Source organism: Chenopodium quinoa, unplaced genomic scaffold (assembly GCF_001683475.1).
Source record: "Chenopodium quinoa cultivar QQ74 unplaced genomic scaffold, ASM168347v1, whole genome shotgun sequence".
Classification (NCBI taxonomy): domain Eukaryota; kingdom Viridiplantae; phylum Streptophyta; class Magnoliopsida; order Caryophyllales; family Amaranthaceae; genus Chenopodium; species Chenopodium quinoa.
In genome coordinates this window covers 1,054,510-1,073,790 of record NW_018742381.1, presented here as the reverse complement: position 1 = coordinate 1,073,790, position 19,281 = coordinate 1,054,510, and the positions used below count along the sequence as shown (strand labels likewise).

At 31.8% G+C, this 19,281-nt stretch overlaps 2 protein-coding genes across 2 annotated transcripts; both read left to right on the top strand.

The window, feature by feature from the left end:
- Window positions 1-6,640: 6,640 nt before the first annotated feature.
- Window positions 6,641-8,162, top strand: LOC110697590 (probable serine/threonine-protein kinase WNK10). Its single transcript, XM_021874981.1, has 2 exons — window positions 6,641-6,880; window positions 7,011-8,162. The coding sequence occupies exons 1-2, from the start codon at window positions 6,641-6,643 to the stop codon at window positions 8,160-8,162; spliced, it is 1,392 nt and encodes a 463-aa protein (XP_021730673.1).
- A 1,379-nt stretch (window positions 8,163-9,541) lies between these two features.
- On the top strand, window positions 9,542-10,489 carry LOC110697584 (probable serine/threonine-protein kinase WNK4). Its single transcript, XM_021874967.1, has one exon. The coding sequence runs from the start codon at window positions 9,542-9,544 to the stop codon at window positions 10,487-10,489; it is 948 nt and encodes a 315-aa protein (XP_021730659.1).
- The last annotated feature ends 8,792 nt before the right edge of the window (window positions 10,490-19,281 follow it).

Below are 19,281 nucleotides of genomic sequence, written 5' to 3'. Positions count from 1 at the left end.
TGTTTATAAACCGAACCGTTTATAAACCGAACTGATTATTAACCGAACCGTTTATAAACCGAACCGCTTATAAACCAAAATGTTTATGAACCGAATCGCTTATAAATCAAACCATTTACAAACCACTTACTACTAGGAGTGGTTATTGGGCGGGTCAATGCGGGTCATTAGCGGGGCGAGTACGTTGCGGGTAAAGGTCAAGTCAGGGTCAAGATAAAAGTGAAACGGGCTATTAACTTCTACTTTCTTTTATCAGTTCCTGTGTTGCCAGTGAGAATGCTCTTAATATTTGTCAAGCAAATCGTTACTACTTTTTTTTAGTTTGATGACTCTCATTACAGTAGAATTATATAACTACAACAAAAATAATAACCAATAATTCAAGACAAATAAGGAACAAAATATCAATAATGTAATGTGATTAAAACTATTAATATTTGTTCTATGAGATTAAAACATTTTAGCAAAAGCCTGAACCACAATTCCATATCTTAACTAGATGCAAAACTTTCATCTATCACTTCTTTACCAATGTCAAGGACGTCTTCTTCAATATCACAATCATAACCACGTAACCAATTTTGTGTTGTAACCAACGCCTCAACATTCTTAGGCAAAAGCGCACTCCTATACTTGTTTAAAATACGACCACCCATGCTAAAAGAAGACTCAGAGGCTACCGATGTAATAGGAATGGCCAAAACATCCCTAGCCATAACAGCTAATATGGGGTACACACTAATTTGAGATTCCCAATACTTGAGAACATCATATTTCTGCCCTTCATAAATTGGTTGCCGAGGAGTACACAAATAAGAATCAATCTCCATCGATGGCCGATTTGATGGGCCATCCTCATCATCATCATCATCAACATACTAGAAAAGTTCAAACAAAATGCTTTATTAAATAATAAAAATTAAAACATACAATTATTAATTTTGTAAACCACAATAAACAGAAATTGATTACCTTGAATATGTCATCATCCAAGTGACTATTTGATTTATCGATAACAGCTGGGATGGAGGGTGGAACAATTGTACTTGATGTAACACCGAAAGACATAGAATAATAAAAGTTGTACAACTCCAAAAGAGCATCTTTAATTACCTTCGCCTTTTCAACACATGCCTCATCAACATAAAGCACTTTTAACATCTTCGTCACTCGAACAAGCTTATAGCGTGGATCAAGAACAATAGCAATTGAAAGGATCAAACTATATTCATCCCAATAGCCCTCAAACTTTTCAAGCATAACTTTTGCCATGGGTGCAAGTTTAGGGTCTATATGCGCTTTACTTATTGTGTGCTCAATTTTTAAAACACTAGCGAAATACAAATTTGCAGTAGGATATTCTGAACCAGAAAATAACACAGTGATTTCATAAAATGGCTTTAAGAAATTACATATTTTAGTAAGGGTATCCCATTCATCATCCGAAAGTTTGAATTCATAACCCATAAACCTATCGATAACCAATTTCAAGGCTTCCTTTGCTTCTAAAGCTTTTCGGAGCATCGTATAGGTGGCATTCCAACGAGTCACAACATCAAGACGTAACTTTCCATTAAACACACAGTTAACCTCATGAAGAGCATGCTCAAATTGAGTGAGTCTAGAGTCTGAAGAATCAATATATTTACAAACCTCACGCAATTTTTGAACACTACTATCAACTTCTTTTAAACCTCTTTGAACAATAATGTTCAAGACATGAGCTGAACATCGAATATGAAAAAATTTACCATTACAAGGAAGAGGAGAAGTCAACATTAAATCTTTCTTCAAAAGGTTAACCATAACATCCATGGATCGAGCATTATCAACAGTCATTGCAAAAGCTTTACCCTGAAGGTTCCACTCCCCAATAAGTTTTAACACAAATTTTTCTACCTCAACACCAGTATGAGGAGGACCACAATAACGAAAATTCAGAATTTTAGACCTAAGACACCAATCTTTATCAACATAATGTGCCGTTAAAGTGAGATAACCTCGATTAGTGCATGCTGTCCACAAGTCACAAGTGAAGCTAACTCTACCTTCAATTCCAGATAAAGATTGCAACAACAAAGACTTAAACTTATCATGCTCAGCAATACAATATTTCAAAATAGTGTTTCTACACACATGGTTCACGTTGGGATTCAGATTCGTAAAAACTTCCCTAAGGCCATGATGCTCCACAATACTTAAAGGATAAGAATGCAAAATTATAGCTCTAGCAAGCAATTGTAAATGACGAGTTTGATTAAACGGGAGCTCAACACCAATTTCATGATTTCCTGGATGGTGTGGATTTTTATCCATGCATGTCTTAGTATGAGCTTTACAAGTTGAAGTACCAGCCTTACCTGGTGTTTTATATTCATTACCGCAAACATTGCATCGAGCATATTTTATCGGCGCAAGACCAACCATCTTATCAAAAAAGGTGTAATACCTCCAAACATCTGATGTTCGTCCACGCTTACTACCACTAGTGGTATGTTGAGTAGAATCTTGATTCTGAATAGTAGAATCCTCATCAAAACCGATAAACTCTTGCTCCATTGCTGAAAAAACAGAAACACAACAACCTAAATCCAAATATGCCCCAAGAAGACAAAGTACAACTGTTAAGTTAGCCAATAAGGCACTATTACTAAAATCAATTGGCAAGCAAATTACTTTCACATATACTGTAACTTAAAATAACTCTATTAATTAACCATTAATATTTAATACCATGCACCCAAAACTAAACCAGCTAATCTGAACCAAATTAGTGTTGACTATTTCACACTAAAATTTCCAACCAATCATACTATTTAGTAGTGATACACTACCAGATTTATAAATTACTAAAATTAGTAGTAGTTGCTTTATCTAATTTACTTCAATAAGTCAAAACAATGGATTAAAATGACAAGATTCTCTTTCTATTGGAAACAAACCAACTTGCATTAAACTATAATTAGCACACAAAAATTCTTTAGTGTTTATACCTGATCATAACATTAGAATGATATTTTAAACTGAAATAGTGTAATGATTTATTGGGTTCCCTACCATACAAAAATTCTAATGCTTTTATAACCACAAGATTTGTCTCCCACTGTCCCTTAGATATTCATAATAGAGGGTGATTAGTATATGCCATCCTGGTCTATAGTTCAGGAATTATATGAACAACAAAAAACAAAAACAAAACAATTAAGTGAAAATTACCTGGAGCTGTGACGGCTTGAAGGAGAAGAAGAATTGAAGATGGAGAACTGGAGATCGAACAAAAAAAACGACAATAGAGAACTCGAGATCGAAAATAAACCGAAATAAAAAAAAAAAAATTTAACTGAAAAATTACCTTGAGCTGTGACGGCTTGAAGGAGAAGAAGAATTGAAGATGGAGAACTGGAAATCGAAAAAAAAACTAATTACATTTGGAGAAATTGAGATCGAACAAAAAACCGAAATAAAAACAAAAAAAAATTAAGTGAAAATTACCTGGAGCTGTGACGGCTTGAAGGAGAAGAAGAATTGAAGATGGAGAACTGGAGATCGAACAAAAAAAACGACAATGGAGAACTCGAGATCGAAAAAAAAACCGAAAAAAAAAAAAAATTAACTGAAAATTACCTTGAGCTGTGACGGCTTGAAGGAGAGGAAGAATTGAAGATGGAGAACTGGAGAACTTCAGAGTGAGTAAGGATTCAGCGCTTGAGGATGAAGAAGAAGAACCGAAGAATCAGTGTTTGATGTGGAGCAAAACGGCGAATTGAAGATGATGAATGAAGAGGAGATGACCTAACCAGGCTAATTCAATTCACGTTTCACCACTGTTTTTTTTTTTTTTTTTCCTCTTTTGCAATATATTATTTAATTATTTAACAACCAAAATATCTAAATTCTAAATTTAAAATTTGTTTTTCCTTTTAGTTTTGGAGGGAAATTTCCCACCTTTCATATTTTGATGAAATTGTCAACCAAAAAAATGAAATCAATTTTCCACTTTGTAAAAATCAAAATTTTTAATTTTATTTTAATAACATTAAACGAAATTTTATACAATTAATTAATTACATGGCTTCAAAAAAAACTAATTACATTTCTCGAATCCCGATAAAACGAAATATGCCTTCATAATATCAGCTTTTATAATTTTTTTTAACACACACATTAAAATATTAAGTTCTTTAAATTATAAAATGTGAATCGGTTAGCGTGTAAATGTCTAGCGTTGCGATTAATAAAAAATCGAACACTGTTTAATAATATAATGACGTCATATATCTTAGAGAGTAAGAAGTACTACGGATTAGTTATATGGTTATTTTATATCAGTTTAGTTGTACCTATAAGCAAATACACTTGTAATCGTGTAAACTTATAAATTGTATAATTGACTAGTAGATTAGTACATAAATACAAATTACTTATTTAGATATGAGTTATGACTACATGAGTGATTGACTAATATGACTATATCAGCAATTGTCAATTTAGCATAGTTGCATAACAGATTAGCAGTGTACTAGACTATCCTACTAGGTAATATACTAATACCATTTCAGTATTTGATCTATTAGACTCAAGTTAAACGCTACTCTTTCTTATTAACTTGTTAGTCTAATTAAGTAATTACTAATTACTAATTAGTAATTAGTGACATAAGCCTTAGGGGTAAACCAATAAAGGATATAGAAAAATATAATAATCTTATGATTCTCATCCCTTTATACTAATAATATTTAACTATGAGAATATGAGATGGTTATATGTTATTTATATGTTAATATGTATAATCGGTTGAAAGAGTCAATATTACCTTCTTCTTCATTAATGTGTTATTTGATTATACAAATCAAACTACTTTGTAATATATAACTTTATGCAAATATATAATGATAAACAAGTCTTAATTATCAGTCTTGTTGACTAATTAAGTATCGAATACCAAATTGAAAATTTCGATGTCACAATTACTCATCAAATCATGATTATGACATTATTAATTAACTAAATGATCAAATAAGAAGCAGATAATAATCTGATAGTAAAACAATAATACATTAATGCACTAAACTTTTATAATCTACTTCCTAATAAACTAGTAAGATCAGTATGGCTAAACTAAATACATAACATGATATGTATTTATAAAATTAATGAGAATTTGCATATAATATGATGCCTCAATATGAAGTGATGAAGTCTCGACTTGATATAAAACTTGTTAACTAGCAAAAAGTTAGAAAGTAGTATAAAATTTCAAACCAAAACTGTTTGATTGCCCAAATCCAAACGACTCGATAAAAAACCGGTTTTTTGAATCAAAACCAGACTCGAACTGTAATTTAGTAAAGCTGAAATAAAACCTATCCAAGTAATGTTAAATCGTAGAAGAACCGAACCCGTTAACGAACCGAACCAGTTATAAACCGAACTAAAATGAAACTGAACCAAAAAAGAACCGAATCGTTTCTAAACCGAAACTGTTTGAACCGGGATAAAAACCGTTTACACCGAACCGTTAACAAACCGCAACCTGTCTGCACCGAACCGTTTACTACCCGGACTGTTTACAACCCGGACCGTTTACAACCCGAACCGAATTTAAACCGGGATAAAAACCGTTTACACCGAACCGTTATCAAACCGCAACCCGTCTGCACCGAACCGTTTACTACCCGGACCGTTTACAACCCGGACCGTTTACAACCCGAACCGAATTTAAACCGGGTTAAAAACCGTTTACACCGAACCGTTAACAAACCGCAACCCGTTTGCACCGAACCGTTTACTAACCGAACCGTTTAGAACCCGAACCGAATTTAAACCGTTCAAGAATAAACCGAAACCGAACCGAACCGATAATTATTTAAACCGAACCGAAACCGACCCGTAAGACATTTGAACCGATTTCAAACCGACCCGATTTCAAACCGAACCGATTTCAAACCGAACCAAAACCGAACTGTCAAACCGTTTTGACAGTGTCAATTATTATTATACGTCCTTCATGTTTTTTTAATTGTAACACTTTGACTTTTACATTTGTCAATACATAATATTAACCCATTATATTTAGGAATGTTCACGGTCCGATTTGGGACATAACCCAAACCAAGTCGTAAAAATATGGTTTGACATTTCTCGAACCAAACCAAACCGTATTGATGTCAAACCGGACAATCTTCTCTCTAAAGAGCATCTCAACTTGTTGGATAGTACGTACTCAAAGAAAAAAGAAATAGAATAATTATAGGCTTCAATAAAACAAAGTAGAGGCATCATAATAAAAATTCATTTCATCATAATTAAAAAATAAAAATCAAGAAAAGGCATTTTCTATTTCTTGATCTTGATAACTGACTTAACTAACTACAACAAATGGATAAATCAAACATTAATCGGTTTGTATATATTATGGTTTGTATACAAGTAACAACCCAAACACTTACCATTATAAATACCCTTCTACATTTCTACACTACCATTCTAATTCATTTCATCATCAACTCATTCAATTTCCACGTACTACTCCAAAATTTCCTTCTGTTTTTTCCTTCAAGCACAATAAAAAAATTTCATCCATTAGAATCAACTTGATTCCTCAACTTTAGTTCTGTTTTGCTGTTGTTATTAACTAGTAATGGCGGCTTCGAGTTCACATGGAGACGATGGTACGATAAGGCAATACACAAAGTACAATGACATCATTGATCAAGATGTATCGAAAGTAGTTTACAAGGGATTAGACAGGGTTAATAACAGAGTCATTGCTTGGATTAAGAAGAATATAACAGAGGAAAATTTTGATGGTTTGAATGATGAAGTCCAAGATTTGATGGACTCTGACCATGCTAGTATACTGAAATGCTACGATTCTTGGGTTGATTCAAATTCGAACACGTATGACATGATTACTGAGTTATATTCTTGTAATTTGAGAGATTTTACCAGGAATCACTTGATTTTAGATGCTACTGCATTGCCTATAATCAAGATTTGGTGTCTGACAGATTCTTGAAGGGTTACATTATCTTCACGAACGAGATCCGGCGATTATTCATCATAATATTAGGTGTGAAAACATTGTTGTTGGAGAAACAGGTGTAGTTAAGCTAGGAGATCTGAATGAAGCTGCATTTATGGGTTGGAGTGCACCACTTACTCCTGAAACTAGTGCTGATCTTTTTGATGTTTCGCGGTCTGAGATATACTATTTTGGGATGTGCGTATTACAGATGGTGACTAAGGAAGATGTGGAGAGGAGGCCGGTTGGGTCACGTGTAATGCCTGCTGAACTAAAAAGAGTGAAAGATCAACAGCTTAAGAAGTTCATTCGGAGGTGTCTGATTCCTACAACTGTTGTAACTACTGCAACTGATCTCTTGAATGATCCATTTCTTGCACCGAGTGATCCGAATGTGAGTGTTCCTGTGAGTGATCAGAGGGATGTATTGCTACTGCCGTCTGCTAGGGAAATCGACAGAGGGCGTGTGAGATTCACATTAGGAGGACAAATGATTGGACTAATGAGGGGCGGTGCAATGATAATCGGTTTCGTTAGGATAAGGTATATCAGTGATGATTTTGTGTTTACAGTCAATCATGATACAGTTCAGCAAGTCATGGAGGTTTTAAGACCAACACTTGATCTGTCTGATGTAGAGGCCGCATCGATTTCTGAGAGTATTGAGCTACTGACAGCAAAACTTGTGGCTGAATATGATGGCAATGACAGTAACATGGTTTATATCTTTGACAGTGCTTCATCTCTTCGGATTTCATCTACTGAGAGAATTGTTGTGAATCATCAGGCAGGTGCTCCCCCATTCATTATGCAACACAACCAAGACGCGCAACAGTATCAGCAACAGCATGGAATGCCTGACGACAATAATGTAGCTGCATCTGATGAAGAGGTCCAACAGAACCAAGACGCGCAGCAGGATCAGCAACAGCAGCAGCAGCATGGAATGCCTGTGTTGCCTGACATCAATGCATCTGATGATGTTGAAGAGGGAATGCCCGTCTTGCCTGACATCAATACATCTGCTGAAGAAGAGGGAATGCTTGTCTTGCCTAACATCGGCACATCTGCTGATGAAGAGGCCCGACTGACAGCTAATACAATGGGTCTGGCGAATCAAGAAACACTTGCAAGGTGAATCGTCTGATCGGAGTAGATACAATGAGGGAAGTGGCAACAGGAAGACACAATATGTAGTTGCATCAGAAGGCTGTTATTTCTTGGCAGTAGCTTATTCTAGGCTCATCAGTTTAATTCTTTAGTACAAAATTAGACTTTGGTTTATGTCATAGTACAGGAATTTTCTGAATAATTCTAGGCATGTTAATAGTGATACTGAAGTGTGTCAAGAAGTATGATTTCTCAATTTTAGGTCCAACTGTGATTTAAATCTTTCGTATGTTCATTGTCATTTGTTAGCGGTGTGTGATTTATATATATGAATATTGGTGTGTTAGTTATAAGATTTTAATGAAATGTGAGACTATGCAATTTGATTTTCTTACTGTGTAATTAGTGTCTTTCCACATATAATTTCTATACTTTTGAATACTCTCGTCTCGTTACTTTATAACTTAATTACTATTAAGCGTCTTAAGCACGGGCAATAATTTTCCATCACTAGAGATCTCAAATAAAGTGTTCAATTCTTGAGCCGAATCAAGTTAGTATGACAATTATTAGAGCTAGCTAGTGTGTGGTATTATCGTGTCATCTGTACTAAAGGGTCTTTCAATATTACCAGTACTTCAAATAAAATAAGATAAATAGGACTAATGACCAATATGTAAACGGTGAACCGCTAATAATATTTTTACCTCCATCACTTTAAACTACTACTACGGGTAGATCGTAGATCCACTTTAACTTAAAACAAATGTGTTTAACTAGACCTACCAATAGTTTAGTTGACCGGTTTAAGCCATCAACAAAATATGGAATTATGAACACCAAAAAATTTCTTAATTAATAATGGACAAATGTAAGAAATTTATATTATATTTGAAAATAATTGAATGTTTTATAAGCTTCTCTATAATGATTATGATTAAAAAATAAAAATCATAACAGTAAATTTTTTTTGACGGGAAAATCATAACAGTAGTATAATTGTTCAGAAAAAAGACGATTTTTATTAGTTACTAATCACCTTTAAGAAATATCTCTTAAATAAAAAAATAAAAAAAAAATCTTTATTGAATTAAGGGTAAATTAAAAATCAAGAAAAGGGTATATTCTAATTCTTGATCTTGATAAGTGACTTAACTGACTACAACAAATGGATAAATTGAATATTAATTGGTTTATATATAAAATAGTTTGATTATAAGTAACAACCAAACACTAACTATTATAAATACCCTTGTACACTACCATTCTAAATCATTTCATCTTCAACCCATTATTTCAAACAACATTCTGTTTTTTCTTCTAATAACTCAACAAAATTTAGCTTGATTCCATTGCAAATCTTTCTTTAGTTCTGTTTTTCTGTTGTTCAGTTGTTCTTAACTAGTAATGGCGGGTTCGAGTTCAAGCGGAGGAGACGATTATACGGTTGAGGAGACAGATCCGACAGGGCAATACACAAGGTACAGTAAGCTGATTGATGAGGACGATCTTAAAGAAGTTTATTTGGGATATGATGAGACTAATGGCAGAGAAGTTGCTTGGTGTAAGAAATTTCTAAAACTTAATAATCTTGTTCATTTGCTGAGAGAAGCTAGGTCTTTAAACAGATTTGATCATGAAAATGTAATCAAATGCTACCATTATTGGGTTTTTGAATCAGAAACCAAAGTTGAGTTTAACATGATTACTGAGCTTTATTCTGGGAATTTGAAGGATTACACTCAGAAACATCAGGTTAAAGAAAACAGTCCAGTAATCAAGAAATGGTGTCAACAGATTCTGACAGGACTCGATTTTCTTCACAGTCAAGATGAACCGATTATTCATGGTAATCTCAAGTGCAAAAACATCTTTGTTGTTGGTAACTCAGGCATGATTAAGCTAGGAGATTTGAGTGTGGCGAAGACTCTTGATAGTCCTGAGTATGATGCTGTTATTACTCGAATGATAGAGCGGTCTGAGATATACTGTGTTGGGTTGTGCGCGCTGCAGATGGTGAATAAGGATGCTGCAGACAGCACATCGCGAATAATGGATATGAGCCTATTGAAAAAGGTACAAGACCTAGGGCTTAAGAGCTTCATTCAGGTGTGTGTGTTTCCTGCAGATGTCGGAACTACAATAACTCAACTCCTGAAACACCCTTTTCTTGCGCCGAGGAATGCGCCTTCTGGCAGCACATCAGTACCATCTGCCTGGCCCTGGCCTACATTTCAACTGCAGCCTGCTATCATCACTAGTGCAGCTGCAGAGTCTGAGGGTGATATCGACGACAGTAACACAGCTGCTGCTTCTGAAAATGCCCGACTGATGGCAGAAAGACTCGCAGGGTGAAACGTCTGATCAGAGTGATTAAGATGAGGGAAGTGGCAACAGGAAGACAGAATATAGTTGCTTCAGAAATCTGTTATTTCTTGGCATGTCAGTAGCTTATTTCTAGAGTCATCAGTTTGATTGTTAGTACAAAATTAGAGTTTGGTTTATGTCATAGTACAGAAATGTTCTGAATAATTCTAGGTATGTTAGCGATACTTAGTGTGTCAATAAGTATGATTTCTCAGTTTTAGGTCCAACTGAGATTTATTCTTTCGTTTCTTGATTAATTTTCAGTGTAAATGTGTGATTTAGACATACGAACATTGGTGTGTTAGTTATAAGATTTTAATAAAAACGGAGACTGCAATTTGTTTTGCTTACTTTATAAATATTAAATAGTATCTTTTATGTCCTTTTCTTTTTCTTTTTTTTTTTTTTCTCACTTTTCAATCCTTAGCTTTCATCTCTTTACTATAATTAAGCACGGGCTATAAATTTATGTCACTAAAATTCTTTAAATAAAGTGTTCAATTAAAGCGGATCAAGTTAGTATGACCAATATGAGTAAGTTGACTAGAATTCTTCGATTAAAGTGTTCAACTTGAGCTAGTCGAGTCAAGTTTATATGACTAATTAGAGTTAGCCGTATCGTGTCATCTTGAGTATAATTAGGTAAATTAATATGTATGATGCATCTTAACTTGCAACTCACATACTACAAATAAATTGGATAGTATATCAACTGAATTGATTGGACTTAATGGTGCTTTTAGGTTTGGTTTTTATACATAAATATTTTAAACTAGATTAAACCCCGTGCATTGCTTAGTTGTTAAATTATTACAGTGACTATAAATTTTATCAAAAAGAACTGATATAAAATATTATGAACAAACTCAGTATTAAAAAGTATGAAATATATGTGAAAGAAAATAATTAAACGTGTAATAGTTATAACGGACAATTTAATATTTAAGGAAGTTTATTTTAGATTTTGTACAAAATAAAAACAACTTTGATTTTCAGATTTTTAATGCATTAAATTTGAATAAAAACAACTTTAGTTATTGTCGGTAAAATAAAAACTAATAAACTACTTGTATATTTTATACATGTTGAAAGAATTTTAACAACATTCCACTTAATTATGTCTTTTCTTTTTAAATAGATGTTTTTTCTTATATATAATTAAGTAAATTGGTGAACTGATATTAGGTCATTAGTACGAGAACTAAAGGTAAATTGGATTTATAATAAATTAAACATAACGACGAACAAGGAACATAACACTACAGTAATCTCGTATTACAAAACCGTTTAAAGTAAAGATGAAAAACAAGCAACATACATAACACTTGCTAGTTCGTTCACACTCTAAAGAACATCTCAATAAGTACCCTATTCCAATTTCCAAATGATGAAAAACATATAAATTTCCATCACTAGAGATCTCAAATAAAGTGTTCACTTCTTGGTACGTTAGTGATTCTTAGTGTGGCAACAAGCAACATAACACTTCAAACTAAATGGTGAAGTAACATTAGTATGAAAACTAAGGGTGAAATAGATTTAAACCATGTTAAACATACATCAATTTCGTATAAGTATTACAGAACCATTATTTAAAGTAAAGATGAAGAATAAGCAACATAACACTCACATGAAGCCTCTTCAAGAAGACATGAAGAAAATTTAACGATCTTCTTCTAGATTCAACCGTCCTGCCAAAAACCTTGGTTTCGATCGTTTATTCAGTACTCAACTCCTCTTAAAAATGTCTAAACCATCATCTCTTCTTTAGGCGTTGTTTTATCAAAGGAATGTATCAAAATTAATCCATAACAGTTCCTTGCTTATACAACACAATTATCAGGAGTTTTGAAAAGTACATTATTTTTTAATGTGTCGATACTATAAACGGTAGATTTATATAATCCCATGGCCTTCACATACAAACACACCAGCTTGTGATATAAAATATAAATTTGATGATGCAAAAATATAATAAAATCACAAGAATCAATTACTGAACACCAGCTTTTACAAACACCCTCAATCTTATTAAGCTTTTCACCGTCACCCTCGCTAAGATCTGCGTCCACAAATCCGTCGGTAATTCGTCCGCCATTGTATAAGAACAGGATTTTAAGGGGAGAAATTGGAACTTAAAAACGTTTACTCCATACTTTGTTAGCTAGACTCCTATGAATCCTAACTATAGTAGTTGCACTAGATTTAAGGATCTTCATGTATATTATACCGTATTCAATATTTATTGGTTTATCTTATAAATCAACGTTATTACGAAGTAGATCATTTACAAATATTTATGGGTTTATCTTATAATTCAATATTTATTTGATTGGAAATTTAAAAGGGAAAAAAAAATGATTTTAAGTAGTCACGTGAAACTCATGCGACTTTTTATGGCCGGAAAAAAAAAGTATATGGCCGGAATTTGATCAAATGACTCTCGTCACAATTTAAGTGTGATAAAAGGACTTTTGGTGTTCCTTTTTTTTTTTATATAAAAGGACATTTACCACAAAGTGGCCTAGCTACTTAAAAGCCCCTTTTTGACAAATTTTCGTTTTCAATTTTAAGTGTTTGATTTGGATTAGTATTGTAAAAACGGTTTGACAGTTCGGTTTCGATTCGGTTTGAAAAAGGGTCGGTTTGAAATCGGTTCAAGTGTCTTACGGGTTGGTTTCGGTTCGGTTCAAATTATTATCGATTTGATTCGGTTTCGGTTTATTCTTGAGCGGTTTTAATTCAGTCTGGGTTGTAAACAATTCAAATGTTAAACGGTTCGGTGCAGACGGGTTGCGGTTTACTAACGATTCGTGGTACACGGTTTTTATCCCGGTTCAAACAGTTTTGGGTTAGAAACGGTTCAGTTCTTTTTCGGTTCGGTTTTATTTCGATTCGGTTCGTTAACGAGTTCGGTTCTTATAGGGTTTAACATTATTCGGATCGGTTCGGTTTTAGGTTTAATAAAATACGGTTCGAGTTAATTTTCCTTTTTTAATCAATTCGGTTCTCCTTTGGGTCGGTTGGTTTCAAGTAGTTAAACGGTTTTGATTTCATAAAAAAAAAAAGAGACAAAAAGTTAAGAAGAAGAGCAGGGCTGTTGAGAAAATACGAGTAGAGGTGTCAATTCGAATTATCGGATGGAGTTTGGGTTGACCAATGACGAATCGGGTCTATTTGGGTCGGATATGTTCGGGACTAATTAAATTAGCCTTTTAACTCAAATCGGGTCAGATCGGCTTACTTTCGGGTCTGATCTAGCAAACTTGTTACTCTGTATTACTACCTATTTATTAAAAAAGGTGAACTTATTAATAATCAATTCCTCCGTCTCTTAACGATGAGTCAGTTTCTCAAATTTCACGCGAAGTAAGGAATTGAGAGTTTTTAGTACAAACAATGATTGGAAGTACTTTACTATTTTACCAGCCAAACTAATAAGAAAAAATATAAACTTTTCAACTAGAATATCACTGTCACCAAACTAATATTTACCAGCCAATCAAAATAAAGCAAGATAAACATTTAACCAATGAGAATGCATTATTCTCATGTACACGGATTAAGGCCTTTGACGCCAAAAAATTTGAATGAATTCAATTCCCGGCAGAGTTCAAGAGAAACAAAAACGTAAAATTAATGGCGCCAAATCAAAAAATTATTAAAAGAGACAAAAATTATTTTTGCTTAATTCATAATTACATAAAAAAATCAGGGAAAATAATGTATTATGTAGTATACATGTATGCATAATTAGTTTTCATTTCAAATTTCTTTTAACATGATTTTAATCTTCCTTTTATAGTAAACGGTTTGTATACGGTTCGATGCAAACGGGTTGCGGTTTATTAACGGTTCGGTGTAAACAGTTTTTATCTCTGGTCAAGCAGTTTCGGGTTGGAAACGGTTTCGGATTAGAAACAGTAGGTTCTTTTTCGGTTCGGTTTCATTTCAGTTCGGTTTAGAACTGGTTCTGTTCGTTAACGGGTTTGGTTCTTGTACGGTTTAACGTTATTCGGATCGGTTTGGTTTCGGGTTTCCTAAAATACGGTTTGGGTCGGTTTTCGGTTTCAAAAATCGGTTTTTAATTGGTTCGGTTTTCATTTAAGTCGGTTGATTTCAGGCAGTCAAACGATTTCAGTTTGAAATTTGACAGTGCTAATTTGGATATATGAACATTATATTGGTGTGTGTTACTGTGTTAGTTATAAGATTTTAATAAAACTTGAGACTTTAAGTCGTTTGTTTTATTTTCTTTACTAGAATCTTCCATTTACAATCTCTTTACTTTTCAATCCTGTTATCTTGTTACTCTATAACTTATTAAGCATCTTAAGTAAGGGCTATAAATTCATTTCACCAGAGTTATTAATGTGTTCAACTTGAGGTCATCTCTAATAACTAATAGGGCATTAGTGATTAGTTGAGAGTCTTGAGACTAACTTTGACAGAGCAAGAAAGAAGGGCAGGGCGAACCCATTGGTTTTTTAACTAGCAATTAGGCTATCCGAACCGAAATTGACCCGACATACACACGATTTAATCCGATCAATTTTTGATCTAAATTGATATTAACCTGACCTACTTTTAACCCGAGCTGGATTTTGACTTGCCATGATTTCAAACCAACCATAATTTTAAACCCAACCTTTTATTTACCTTTTTTTACTTTTTTTTTTTTTTGACGGAACCTTTTTTTTTAGTTAAACATATATTAATGACACGATGTGAAAAATGACACATGAATGACTTCATATTGACCTAATAACAAGATTAAAAAAAAATAATAATAATAATTACTCTAGTTTTAAAAATATACTTATTTGAATGTTAAATTTGGTCAACTCAACCAAAATTCAGCCGAATACGAAAAGTATCTGAATTAAAATTGATCGAATACTGAATGAACCTTAGTCATTAAACCGAACTTAAGAGAACCGAAATTAACCGAACCGGAACCAACCCGATCCGAGGTCATCTAACCTAAAATTACCCCGGTCAAACCCGTTTTGAATTTGATCTAAATTTATCCGTATTGAATATGAACCGATTTGAGGTTGACCTGACCCAAACCCTATCTGTACTTGACAGATCTCTACTCGAATTTAACCTGAACCGAAAGTGGCCCAATCTGATCTAAAGCGGGTTAAAAAGGTTATATATTTTGCACCAAAAGTATTTCTACCCCCATCACTTTAGACTACTATTACTGGTGGTAGAGTGTAGAGCCACCTTACTTAAAACAAATGTGTTTAACTAGATTACTAGACCCACCAATAGTTTACTTGAACCAGGTTACTTGGAGTAAAATATTAAAATCATTCCTATTACGTTAACGCTTCAATACTTTGACAGAATAAAAATTCATTTAATATTATTTCTGCCCGTCATCAACAAAATGTGGAATTATGAACACCACTTTTATTACATAATAATATAAATAAAAAAGAAAAAAAATCGGTCCATCGGCTCATCTCAGCCATTTCCATCTTGATTAATGGACAAACTAAAGAAATTTTATATCATAATTTGAATATAAATTGAGTGTTTAATAGGATTTCTCTCTAATGATTCTGATTAAACAATAATTATCATTGTATAAGTGTTCACCAAAAAACCATTTTTGTTACTTGTAGTTACTAATCACTATAAAGAAATAGGATAAGAAATATCTCTTAAATCTAATATATATATATATATATATATAAATAAAGTAGGCATTTTTGGAGAGCATTCGGAGCGCCACGTAAGAAATATACTTATTCGACCAATAAGAAGAAAGATTTGTATTTTATTTTTAAATTAAAAAATTATGTCGCCACCTAGATAAAAGTAACGAATTAGATTTGATATATCTAAAATTTTAATGCCACGTAGATTATAATCCACGAATTAAATTATTTTAATAAAAGAAATAAAGTAAAAATAAATAACATAATTTTTGATTATTATATATAAAGTACGTCACGTAGGATTATGTTTATTAAATAAGAAAAAAAAACTTAATAAAATTAATCCTTTAAAAAACAAAAAAAAACTTAATAGTTAAATATTAATAAGAAAATAACTTAATAAAATTATCATATTAAAAACTCACGTGCAATATGCCAATATGATAAGGACTAACTTGGTAAAAAAAAAAAAAAAAAAAAAAAAAAAAAAAAAAAAAAAAACACTTAATACTTAAATATTAATAAGAAAAAAACTTAATAAAATTATCATATTAAAAACTCACGTAGCAATATGATAAGAATGCACTAACTTGGGAGTTGGACCAAGTTTATACCAGCCATACGTATATATTTCAATAGTTAATATTAAGAAAAAATAATTAACGTTGTTTTAGCCTTTGACGATAATTTGAAAAATGATAAAATTTAAGTTGGGAAAAAGATATAAATTGATTTAATTAGCTTACGATTTGTAATTATTATAAATAGGCATTAATATAATTCACGCACCACCAAAGAATCACACAATACCTCATACAAAACAAATTAGGATTTCATAGTTACGCGTAATATTATTTTTAACTATTTTTTTCATTGCATTGTTTTCTTAGGTCTACTTCGTCGATTTGAGAACTTAATTCTTCCAAAAATGATTGGAAAATTAAAGTACGCGTATCAAGGCTTTTTGATGTTTTGAATTTTCGGAAACATAATAGTTTGATTAGTTTGGACATGGTTTTATTGACGAAGAGGTTTGCCTTTAATTTTATTTTTTTTATTTGATAATACTTATCGTTCTAAATTCATTGAATAATATATCATATTTTTTTAAATTCATTGTGTAACTTACAATATTATTTTAACATACAATATATGTAGGGTGATTATGTCTATGCTTCAATCAAAGGAAAATTTGTCCAACAATTTCGTTCAAAACTAATTGAAAGCAAAATTTACACAATTCGATATTTTTCTGTTGTACCTAACAAGAATGAATATCGTGTTGTGAGCGAACAAGATAATGATACAATTTTTTCAAAATACAACTATCAAGGGCCTTGCTGATAATAAAAAATTCTGTTGTATAGATTTGATTTTATTCAATTGCAACATTTAGATCAGTTTCGTAGTAATGCAACACTCCCTGGTATATATTTTACATATTTTCAATTTTTATTTTTAGTAAAAAATTCTATAGTGTTATCATTCGTTTTACCCTCTTTTATTTTTTATTTTTTATTTTTATTTTTTTTTTGTATATTACTTTGTCTTACAAGATGTGGTTGGTATGGTTGTAAACGAAATTGGAGATTCAACTGAAATAGAAGATAAATGGTAATTATTATTTTAATATATTTTTATATATTATTATTATCAATTATGATAAACTAAGATTTATTATTGTAAGATAATTTATATTTGATTTATTTTAGATTTATTAGTAAATTATTTGTATTTTGATATCATGGTTAGGGGACAATGAATCCAATTAAAAATTTGAGATAATATATTTCCTGATTATTCAAGACAAAAAGACCTACTTGCTGATTCTACTAAGCCTTTTGGTATAGTTGTTACTTCAACAATGGTCAAATATTTTAATGGTAAGTATCATATATTAGTCATTATAATAACTTTTTTTTTTAATATTTACAACGAATAACCTAATTTGCCATTGTCATTTTGTTTACAGGGAAAATTAATCTAACTACTTCTACATCAACCAAAATTTATATTGATCTTCGAATTTCTGAGGTTGATGAATTGAAATCTTTAAGGAGGTATGTTATTGCAATAATTTTAATATTTATGCTATTCTTTCTACATAAATATATCTCTTATATATGATCATTATATTGCAGTGAGAACAGCTACCATTGGAAAATTTGAAATTCAGCATATCAACATTGGACTGGAAGAAATCAACTCTAAAAAAGTTGATATTTTAACGCTTATGAATCATGTACAAAAAACTTTAGAAAAGGTATTTTTATACATCACTTTATTATACTTAATACGAAGTATATGATAAATCTTAAATTCAAACCTAATTTTATTTTTAAAATCATATAGGATTTGATCTTCTATTACATGGCTAAAGTGGATACAATTATGAGTGAAAATAGTTGGTATTATATCTCATGCCCAGCATGTAAAAGACGTATCATTCCAAGAAAAACAGATTTTTGGTGCATTCCTTGTGAGAAACAAATTGAAAGGCGCATCCCAAGGTTTGTTTCAATTTTCTTCTTTATCCACATTACAATAATAGATTAAACGACTAATAAATTATATAATGCCTAATTTCTTCATGCATTATTTTTTTTTCTCAATCTGATATCGATTGGAGCTTAGTGTTATCGATCATAATGGGTCAACAATATTTGTAGATTTTGATGAAGAAGCTAAGAAACTAATAGGAAGATGCAAGTACTCTTTTTGAGGCTCATACTTATGAAAAAGTTTTAATAATTGCTTTTTAACAATAGTTAAATGATTTAATTGTTCTACAAATACTTTTATCACTTATTTCAATTAAAATTTATAGATCAATGATCATAATGATGATGATAAATGAAGATGATGATACACAATTTCCAAAGATGATTGCAAATATCATTGGAAGTGAGTTAGTGTTCAAAGTTAAAATCACCGCTTATAATCGTACATCAATTTGACAAACTTTTACGGTGATGAGAATTTTTGACAAAAGTGTCATTGAGGTACTAAATAATTGTTACAAGTATTTAATGTTTATTTAGAAGTCGTGAATTTAAAATTTTAAATTCTTAAAACTTTACATAAATAATTTTGATGTAGAATAAAGAT